General features: G+C 54.6%; 1 protein-coding gene across 2 annotated transcripts in view; it reads right to left on the bottom strand.

Annotated features, from left to right (window-relative positions):
• Window positions 1-9,541, bottom strand: part of SV2A (synaptic vesicle glycoprotein 2A) — a 15,687-nt gene extending 6,146 nt beyond the window's left edge. Inside the window, exons 1-8 of one of the 2 annotated variants that reach the window (XM_032267393.1) lie at window positions 9,313-9,541; window positions 4,302-5,272; window positions 2,900-3,080; window positions 1,947-2,098; window positions 1,718-1,851; window positions 950-1,039; window positions 616-726; window positions 354-442 (exon numbers count right to left, since the gene is read on the bottom strand). In XM_032267393.1, coding sequence (XP_032123284.1) covers window positions 354-442; window positions 616-726; window positions 950-1,039; window positions 1,718-1,851; window positions 1,947-2,098; window positions 2,900-3,080; window positions 4,302-4,923 — 1,379 coding nt within the window. In that variant the 5' untranslated portion in view covers window positions 4,924-5,272; window positions 9,313-9,541. The remainder of the gene's footprint in view (window positions 1-353; window positions 443-615; window positions 727-949; window positions 1,040-1,717; window positions 1,852-1,946; window positions 2,099-2,899; window positions 3,081-4,301; window positions 5,273-9,312) is intronic. The other variant, XM_032267394.1, reaches the window with a different exon arrangement.
• Window positions 9,542-10,292: the final 751 nt, after the last annotated feature.

Genomic DNA, 10,292 nt, shown 5'->3' with positions numbered 1-10,292 from the left:
CACACCACCCCAACCACCGCACACCACCCAGCCACCGCACACCACCCAGCCACTGCACACCACCCAGCCACCCACACCACCCAGCCACCCACACCACCCAGTCACCGCACACCACCCAGCCACCCACACCACCACAACCCCCGCACACCACCCAGCCACCCACACCACCCAGCCACCGCACAGCACCACAACCACCCCCACCACCACAACCACCGCACACCACCCAGCCACCGCACACCACCCAGCCACCGCACACCACCACAACAACCGCACACCACCCAGCCACCCACACCACCACAATCACCACACACCACCACAACCACCACACACCACCCAGCCACCCGTCTCCTCACCTGAATGACATGGTGAACCACACACCCATCATCATCAGAGTGATTCGCCGATATTCAGGACCAAAACAGGAGAGGAAATTCCCCCAAACCTACAGGGACAGGCAAAGTCAGACCTTGGCTCTACTAACTTCCAGCACCCACAGATCCCCACTTCTCTGGCCGCCCACCTCCCTTCAGCTCACCCATCACCCACACACAGACTTCAGCCCTGCCTTCTCCAGCTCTCCCACTCCCTTCTCCCCACCACCCCATCCACCATTACCTGTCCCCCTAGGCTCAAGGCTCGGACCCCCCAGCGCTGGTACCAGGTCCCTGTGTCCGACTGGATCTCAATCAATTCATCCTCCTGATGAATTGTCTTAATGTGGGTTACCTGGAGTCAAGAGAAGGGGTGGGCAGTCACACACTCTGTGCTTCCCAACCTCTGCCAGGTGCCTCAGTTTCCCCTGCATTAGCAAAATGGGAGGCATGGGGTGGATATGATACCCTGAAAATCTCCTCAGAGTGTGGTCTGAGGTGGGGGATATTCTGAGAGGGGCCAGGTAGGGACGGGGGCTGCAGGGCTCGGAGCTGTGAGTGGGGAGGGCATGGCTTACTGAGAACACCCGCTCAGGATGCCCCTTGGCTCGCATGTTGGTATCATGGACCTGCTTCAGCACCATCCAGGCCTCATCATGCTTTCCATTCTAGAGCCAAAGACACAATCCCCACATCCAAGTCAGCCCCTACCTGACCCAGAGTTACAGACCCCTCCCTCCCATCTGGCTTCTGGAGTCGCAGGACAATGGCTCATGGCCCTCCACCACCACCAAGCCCTGAGTGACGGGCATGCATTGCCCACTCTGCAAGAGCGCCAAGCTGAGGTACAGCAAGACAATCAGACTTGGGCAAGAGCTGGGGGCTGGGCATGGGGAGTGTTGTCCAGAGAACAACAGCAGGCACAGGTCCTGGGAATTCCAGGGTACAGAGGAAAGTGAAAGCCAAAGGTAAGGGAAATGATGGGCAAACATGCAGTCAAAGACCTAATCCTGCTGGGGTCAGGAGGCGAAGGTGTAAGGGGCGGGAACGCAGGACATTCTTGAGCTATAAATGCAGGACAGGGCCAAGGCCCATCCCTGCAAAATCTTAAGTCACCCATGGGTGAGCAGGTCCCCTGGTTTCTCCACCCACAGAACCCTTCCAGAGATACATTCCAAGGCAAAGGAAGCAAGATGAAGTCCCCTGGAGAGTGGACGCTGTGAGGAAGGCAGGCAGCCGAACAGGATCAAATCAAGCCCCAGTGGGTGTCTGAACACAGGAGCCCTTGCTGCCCTCCACTCCACAGCCCACACCCAACCCCACCCCACACAGCTCAGCCCCATCACCTCCAGGAAGAAACGGGGGCTTTCAGGCTGTGTGGTCAGAGCCCCAATGGCAAACACAGAAGGAAATGCGCAGACGAGAACGAAGACCCTCCAGCTGTGGAACTGGTAGGCAGAACCCATCTGAAAACTCCACCCTGGTGGAGAGAGAGTGACAGCGTCAGCAGAGAGGCCAGAGGCTGGGGGAGGGAGGAGGGAGATAACCTGGGCTGGATTCCAGGGGGCTGCTCACCGTAGTGGGGGATGATGGCCCAGGCCATAGCAGCTGCGTACACGCCACCAATCATCCAAAACATGCAGAGCCAGCTCAAATGCTCCCCTCGTTTCTCCTGGGCCAGAAACTCGGAGAAATAGGAGAAGACGATGGGGATGGACCCTCCAATCCTGGGTGCATTTCAAGAATCAGCATCAGCAAATGACCAGAGTCCTGATCCCTGCCCCACTGCTCTGGGTTCGAGGCCCTTTCGTCTTCCAGGCTTTGAAGAGACTCCATCTCACACAGAAAGCCCTACAAGCTCCCTGCTGGGCCAGCCACCAAGACCCATCCTTGGGACCATGGGAAGCAGGCAAGCGGGTCTCAGGGAAAGGGTAGGAGCAAATCTTAAGCCTTGAAAATGACTCACGGAGTTGGAAGGGAGGGAAGATAATTGCAGAAAAAGGGAGATATCTCCAGAGAAAAAAGGCAAGCAAAAGGACTCTAAAGGCAGAGGTTGTGGGAGTGGCCAGAAAGGAGCTTGGAGTTGAGGTAGAGAAAGCGTGCCTGCCATGCTTGCAATAGTGACGGGGCAGTGCGGGCAAGGCGTCGGGGTTCTGGCAGGTGTGGGTGTCAGCAAGGTTTGTTGTGGAAAGCAGGAAATGTGTAGACTCCGGTAGGGGGTAAGTCTAGGTCCACAGGAGCCCAGGGGCGGGGCTGAGGCCCACTAGGCCTCTCCGTGGAGGCAGGCTCAAAAATGGAGCTAGAGGTGGGGTGGGGGACTCAGGAGTGGGCTGACGTGGAACAGCATTCTGGACAGCAGCAGACACGTCCTGGGCAGGGAGAAGCTGGCCTGAAGATGTTTGGGGGAGGAAGGAATTCATTCATCCATCAACTCACACAGATTGAAGGTGCATTCGGTGTGCCCTAAACATACAACAGTGACCAAGGCACAGTCCTGCCCTCAAGGGGCTTAGGAAGTAGACACTCACCCAACCCCAGAAAGGAGGCGGCAGAAGAGGAAAGTACCATAACCCTGAACAAAAGATGAGAAGAAGGCGAAGACACTGTTGACGGAGAGTGAGATGAGCAGACACTGCCTCCGACCCAGCCGGTCAGCCAGACCTCCCCAGAGGAAGGCTCCCACCATCATGCCCAGGTAGACGATGAGGCCTGGAAGGAGGAGGAGAACAGAGGCGGAGGGGCGTGAGCAGACACACTCCCTTCTCCCAGGAGACGAGCACTGCAGGAGCTGAAGGATCTGAAGAACTTCTAGAAGCTAAGTCTACCCAGAGATTAGAGCAAGTGAGAGAAAATGAATCATGTGAGCAAAGATACAAGGTCATCTCTGCAGGCCAGGGGCTCAAAGGCAAGAATGAAGATATGGGAGAACCTGCAACCCTCCACTCTCTCCTCTCTCTCATTTCTCACTCTGTCTCACTCTGACACGCGCACACACACACGCACACACACACACAGTGACACCCTTACCCCTGGCTCACTTTGAAGGAGGAATGGGTCTGCCCAGGATCCCAGACCACCCCAGGGTCCCTGCTTTTATGCCCTCGAAGCAGCAGGAGAGCTCTCATTTGTTCCTTGGAAAAGGGGCTCCAGTTCCTTTCATCTTCCCAGGAAATCCCCCACACAAAATCCATCCTTTACTCCTTCCAGTCTCAACATCTCTGGTCCAAAAACTCTCTTGTTTTTTACTTCCTTCCTAAAACCAGAGCTGGAGTTAATCTTTAAAATCATCTACTGCAAACTTTGCATTTTCCCATGCCCAGACCAAGCCCCAGAAGAGACCTGTCCAAGACCCCACGGCAATTTGCGGGCAGAATAAGGCCTAGGTTCTTTCTCTGTGAGTCTATGCGTTCCCTCCTCAGGGTCCCTATCAGGGAGGGCCGTCAAAGACCACCTCCTGTCCCTGGAAACTCCCATCTGAGCGAGAGAAAGTCTAACCAGCTTTTCTGCCATAGAAGAACCAGGACCTCCCCCTCCCCCGACCACCCCAAACTGACTCTCCCCACTTATACCAGGGAGTTTGGATACTGGCTTCTTCTTTCCCAATCAGGGAAAGGGAACGGATACGAAAAGCTATGAAGAAACATTGAACGTTAGGGACCATCCCACCACAGCCACCTCCTGCAGAATGAAGCAGACCACCGCCCACCACCAACCCAAGCGCCAGCTGCCCTCCCACAAGCCCCTCTTTCACATTCAAGGCCAAGAAGAGGGAGTGTGTGAGGGGAGACTCTGCAGAGGAACCTTGATCCCCCTGGGAACATCTTGGGTGCAGGGTCCCCAGGAACCCAGTGGTAAGGATAAAAGCAATTTTCAGGAGCAAGGAGGTTTCCAGAGTTTGAGGGGATAGGACTGGCGCCCCCCATGTCTCACCTAGCATGCCTTTGTTGGAGTCGGACAGGCACATGTCTTTCTCAGCGCTGGGCAGCACAAAGCCCACCACGAAGACCTCCACACCGTCAGCCATCAGCGCCAGACCAAGCACAAAATACAGTGTCCACTGGAAGCGGCCGTGGCCACACTCCCGTAGGATAGCTTCATACTGCTGGGCCAGTTCTTCTCGTTCTTTCCGTCGTTGTGCCTCCCCCCGGCCCCCAGGGGGACCCTCCCCATCGCTCAAGCCCCCCCTTACTCCAGCCAGGGGCGCCCCATCTGCCATCCGCTCGCCTTTGCCGCCAGACTCTGCCCGGGGGATGCCCTGATATTCCCCTTCGTAGATCTCATCATCCTCGTCATGGCCCTCAGTAGCATCACTGGACGCGCCACCTTCCTCCTCGTCCTGGGTTCCTTCGCCCCGGTAATAGCCATCAGTGGGGGCAGGGAAGTCGTCGTCATCATCCTCCTCCTCAAAGCGGGAGTAGGATCTTCGGGAATATTCGTCCTGGACTCTGTCCAGGCCCTTCACCACCTTCTTGGCCGCGTGCTTCTTGACTTCCTTAGCAATGTCTTTGGCCCCACGGATGAAAGCTGCTCGGTCTCGGAAGCCCTCTTCCATGATGGGGCTCGGGGGCACTTCACCGGGTCTCCTCCGCTTCCTGCTTCTTTTTCAGCTTTTTGCTCACCGACTGGTAGAGTCAAAAAGACCCCTCCCCCCAGTTACTTAGATGAAGTGTGTTCCAGTATCTTTAGGCACAAAAAGAAGAGCAAACAGGTCCTAGCCAATGAGTGCCTAGGAGAGAAAAGGAGGGAGAGGAGCTTTGATACCTATACCCAGTTCAGTTGCGTGGATGGGGAAGGGTGATGGGGAGCTGGGGAAGGGGAAGGGGAAGGGGAGCCAGGTTGGGGGGCTAAGCCGGTATAGCTCAGAAAGGATTGCCTGCTCTCTTCCACAAGCCTCTGGAGACCTAGAAAAAAATAACAGAGAGAAAAAGGAAGTTGTGAGTCCTAAGATGGTGAAGAAGGCCAATATAAAGCCTCTCAGCCCAGAGCCCCGTCTGGACCATGTGGTTCAGAGACGGTCTTCTTGCTTTAGGCTCCCATCCACACACTGAAACGGCATGGCTATCCGGGCCAACTGGGTCACTCACATAGAAGTCCCCTTACTTTGACCTTGGAGGCCTGGCCTCTCGAATTCGCTCCAGAGTCACAGTCACCTACCCTGTGCCCTCCCTCCTCCTAACCCCTGAGTCCACCCCAGCCCTTTTCATCACCAACCTGCAAAGAACTAAACAGGAAATATGAGAAACCAGAATTCCCTTCTTTAGTCTTGCCTGGGCTTCTTACTGGGGGTGGAGTTGAGGAGAATGTGTAAGATGACAAGCCCTCCAACCTGTGGTCGTCAGTCCGCTGCTGGCATCTGAAGGTGGGGCTTCCACTGTCCTTCCCTCAGATTCCATGATTACAGGCCTCAACAAGGAGGGATTTCTCTCAACATAAGCTAATGGGTAAAAGCTCAGCTTCCTGAGTCACAAATGTGGGTATGACTTCCTGTTTTGGCAGATAGCAGCTAAGGGACCAAGCCTCAGTTTCTCCTTGTTTTTTTTTTTTTTTAAAGATGGGGTTTCACCATGTTGGTCAGGCTGGTCTTGAACTCCCAACCTCAGGTGATCCGCCCGCCTTGGCCTCCAAAGTGCTTGGATTACAGGCGTGAGCCACTGCACCCGGCCTCTCTCCTTGTTTTAAAAGAGGTAAGTAGGCCGGGCGCAGTGGCTCAAGCCTGTAATCCCAGCACTTTGGGAGGCCAAGGCGGGTGGATCACGAGGTCAAGAGATCGAGACCATCCTGGTCAACATGGTGAAACCCCGTCTCTACTAAAAATACAAAAAAAAATTAGCTGGGCATGGTGGTGCGTGCCTGTAATCCCAGCTACTCAGGAGGCTGAGGCAGGAGAATTGCCTGAACCCAGGAGGCGGAGGTTGCGGTGAGCCGAGATTGCGCCATTACACTCCAGCCTGGGTAACATGAGTGAAACTCCGTCTCAAAAAAAAAAAGAGGTAAGTAAGGATTGAATGATATAATGTATCTATGTTCCTCACCACAGTTGCCTGGCACATAAAAATGATGAATAAATATTAGTGATTACTTTTGTGGTGACAGTAATATAGTGAAATGCCCTATACTACCTCATGAGGTCCCCAAACGAAAGCCGTCTTGGATGCTCTTTAGAATGAGGAGCAGAAAGGGATACTGGCAAGGAGAATGCTGGTTCAGGGCAAAGCACATGACCGTTAGAGGTGACCTAAGTTGAAATTCCAACTCTGCCACTTACTAACTGATCTCGGTCAGGGTAGGTAACCTCCCCAAGCCTCAGTGTCCATATATTTTAATTGGAGATAATTAAATTGGGAGACTGTTTCTTGGAGTTGATGTGAGAATGTAATCTCACAGAGTCTCACAGTAGATACTCTGTGTTAGTTTCCTTCCTTCCCGTTATGTTGAAAACAGGAAAGTAGCAGGAAGCAGCAAGGGACCATAGGGGGTCATACTTAGATGCCGTTGTCCAGCATCCTTGCAAAACAGAGTCCTAAGACCCCTCTGTCTATGTGTCAACTAATTCCAGCAGCTGGACTCACATTTGTTACCTCCAGAAAAACAAGGAAAGACCCAGAAAAGGGGGACCTGGAGCCCAAGTAAAGTGGAAGAAAGATGGAAAGCTAAGAAAGAGGTGATGGCAGTCCACTGCCACCTTGCCTCAGAATGACATAGATGGGCGCCCTTCCACTGATGGGGTGAGAATGGAAATGACTGGTGCAATGCACACATTTCCAATGTGAGGGTCTAAGGCCCACAGTTGCATTCATCCCTCCACAGCCTCCCTTCCTAATCCCCCTTAATCCTTTCTGCTCCTCCTCCAGGAGTCAAGGAAGGAGTCCACAAACACCGCATTGCGTAGGAGACAGATGTAGAATAAAGGGTGTTTGGGTATCCCCCCAAAAAAGACATTCTCCAGAGGAAGGCATAGGATAGCCTGCTTCCTTCACAGGAGCAGAGGAAGCAGGCCTAGATTCTGATCAGAAATCATCCCCCTAAAAATATCCTGCCTCCAGTGCTCCCACCCATCCAGGGCCTTCATTAAATGTCACACACATGCGTGAGCACACACACACACACACACACACACACACACACCCTGGTAGAAGAGGGTAAGTGATGCTGTGTGGCTCAGAGAGCAGCCCTGGCAAGCAGGGCCTTACCCCCTCAGGACAGATGTAAGCAGTGGACCACGGTGACCAGAAGCAGTGACCCCTATGTCACCTTTTCTTCATGGTTCAGAGCCCAACCAACCCCCATGAAAGAGCTGGCACTGCGGGACCCTCTCAGTGCATGGCAATTTGCTAACTTTCCCCTCTTTCCTAACCAGAATCTCCCCTCCATCCCTGAAGGAGGCAGGACCCACCAGGAGCCAGAGCCTGTTTGCCGACGCTGTTTCCCCGAGAGGGGCGCGTAGGGCGGAGAAGGTTTCCGCAGCCACAGCGGGATGTGAGGGCTCAACAGCCAGCTCCCCCAGGGCCAGCAAGCCCAGGAGGTCAGGAGACAGAGAAAGAAGACAAATTCTTTGACCCGGTGAGGAAGTGGTGCTATTTTTAGCCCCAAAACAGCACAGGGTGGCTAAGCCTGTGGGAGAGGCAAGACTTGGAGCGGTGGAGGTTAAAGGAGACAGGGTTCAGGGTTACAAGGTCCTTTAAGGCAAGCTGACTTCACCTGACAGGAAAAAATGTGCCCAGGAGATTTTCTGCAGAGGGTGGAGACAGGGAACTCCAGAGCAAATGCTTCCTTTCAGAACAGCTTATCCAGCCCTGGATCAGAGGAGGGGCCAGAACCCCCCACCCTCCTCCCAAAGCCCCTGACTTTGGGGACCCACCCAGATCCCCAGGCCCTCCTAGCTCACGGGTGACAGGGTCATTAAGAAGCTGTCACTTATCAAAACATCAGTGGGGGCGGGGGTAGAATGTGGGAAGTGTGGGAGCACACCTTCCCCATGACAGCCGGGTCACTGAACCTCAGCCCCCACCCAGGACCACCAAGGCTGTGCCTCCCCTCCCCACATCCTACCCAGGGTTAGGAAGATGGGAGCACCCACAGTTCCGAGGGATAAAAATGAAGGTGTCACCCGAGAATGCACGCTGAGGAATACGAAGAGGCAGGGAGGGGACGCAGGGAGAGACCTCCGCACGCACAGGCAGAGACCGCCCCATCAGCATTTGCAACGACCCCCCACACTCCATCTCGCCTCGCTCCGGAATAAGGGAAAAGCCCCCAGAAGTGACTAAATTGCTGCTCTGAGCCCCTCCCCCACCCTTGGTCCTGCTGCTATACAAGTGCCCACCTTCATTCAACACCCCTTCCCCCCACCCTGGAGCAACTGCTGCCAGCCCCCGCCACCCATGCCTCCAACACCTTGGCTGCTCTCGATCTGTCTCCCCAGTATTTCCATTCTTCACTCCCCTTCCCTCCATCCTTCACCTGCCCTTCTTCCCCGGCCCCCCCCCCACCCACCCAAGTCCAGGCGCGCACACTGGGGCAGCATCCATTCTTCAGCCCCAGCCAAGGTCATTTATCATTCATCCTGGTGGTGGGGGGACGTCAAGGTGAGGAGGAGACAGGAGTCTGAGGGAACCCCATCCCACCTCACAACCCCCCCCACCACGTTAATCTCTGAAGAGGATACTGGGGACTTGGTTAAGGTAGAGAAAAACACCCCTCCTCCCCATTCACCAGTATTATACATACGTGTGTGTGTGTGTGTGTGTGTGTGTGTGTCCTGAAGAGCACAACTGAAATAAATGTCCATCCCCAACCCACCACCAACCCCCCTCACCCCTAGAGAGGGGACAGTCACCCTCCCCATAAGCAAAGCATCGGAGTATAAAATGGCTGCAAGGCAAGGCAAAGATGCTTCTGCCAGGGGCGGGGTAGAGGTGAGAGACTACGAATGGGGTCTCACCTGGGCTGGGATCCCCCTGTAAGGAGTCCCGGGCGAGGACGGGGGTCCCGGCCGCGGGCGGAGGCGGCAGCGGCTACTGCTCCGGGTACCAGGGAAGCGGCAATGCAGACCTGCCCCCCCCCTCCAGCCCCGCCTCCGCCCCCCCCAAACCCCGCGCCACTGAGCATCGGGAGAGACCATTGTTGGGCGGGGGGAGAAAAGAGGATGGGGAGGGAGTCAGGGCACGGGATGAAATGATGAAAGGGGCTGGGGGTTGTCACAAGAACAGCTGGACATGGCACACAGCCCTTCCCAGGGCCTTTCTAGTAAAAGATAAAAGGAATTAAAGAAAGAAACAGTGATGTTAGGAAGACACGTGGTAAGACAGGGCGATGGGGAATGTGGCAGCCCCTTCCTTCGCACCCCAGTCTCAGGATGGCAGGACCCAAGAATTTCAGGGGCTTTTGCTGCCTTCAAAACACCTCCCTTGGCCTTCTCCACTGCTCTCAAACTCCTTTTTCACAACAGTCTCTCAGATCCGAAGTGCTCAGACTCCAAGTTTACCTGGTAATTTTAGAGAAAGCAGAGATAACAAGATGTGGTTTCTATCCTGAACTGCCAGAGTCAGAGACCCCTGGATTCCTTCCATCTCTTTCCTCAAAAATCAGTCCAGGTTACTATTTACAAAAGTGCAGACCTCATTTGTCCATTCAGTTGGTGGTAGCAGGAGTCCTGGGGAAGCTGAGGTGCTCTTCACAGACCTGACCAACCCGACGTTTCCCCTTCCATTAATTTGCTCCAATGACTCAAACAGGATCCCTTCTCAATACCCTTCTCCGCCCTCACACACTTGCACTTCCCAGACAGGAAGGAGGAAACTGATTTCAGCTTTTCCTTTGATCTTTCCTTTGCTCTTGCACCAATAACCTGGACTCAAGAGACCCAAGACATGCCACTTGGTGACACCTGATGACCATCCCCACTGTAGGAGTGAGGGAATG

Source organism: Sapajus apella, unplaced genomic scaffold, assembly GCF_009761245.1.
Source record: "Sapajus apella isolate SASKATOON/1434 unplaced genomic scaffold, GSC_monkey_1.0 scaffold169, whole genome shotgun sequence".
In the NCBI taxonomy this organism is placed as follows: domain Eukaryota; kingdom Metazoa; phylum Chordata; class Mammalia; order Primates; family Cebidae; genus Sapajus; species Sapajus apella.
The sequence above is the reverse complement of the archived record's forward strand: the minus strand, read 5'-3'. Positions and strand labels throughout refer to the sequence as shown.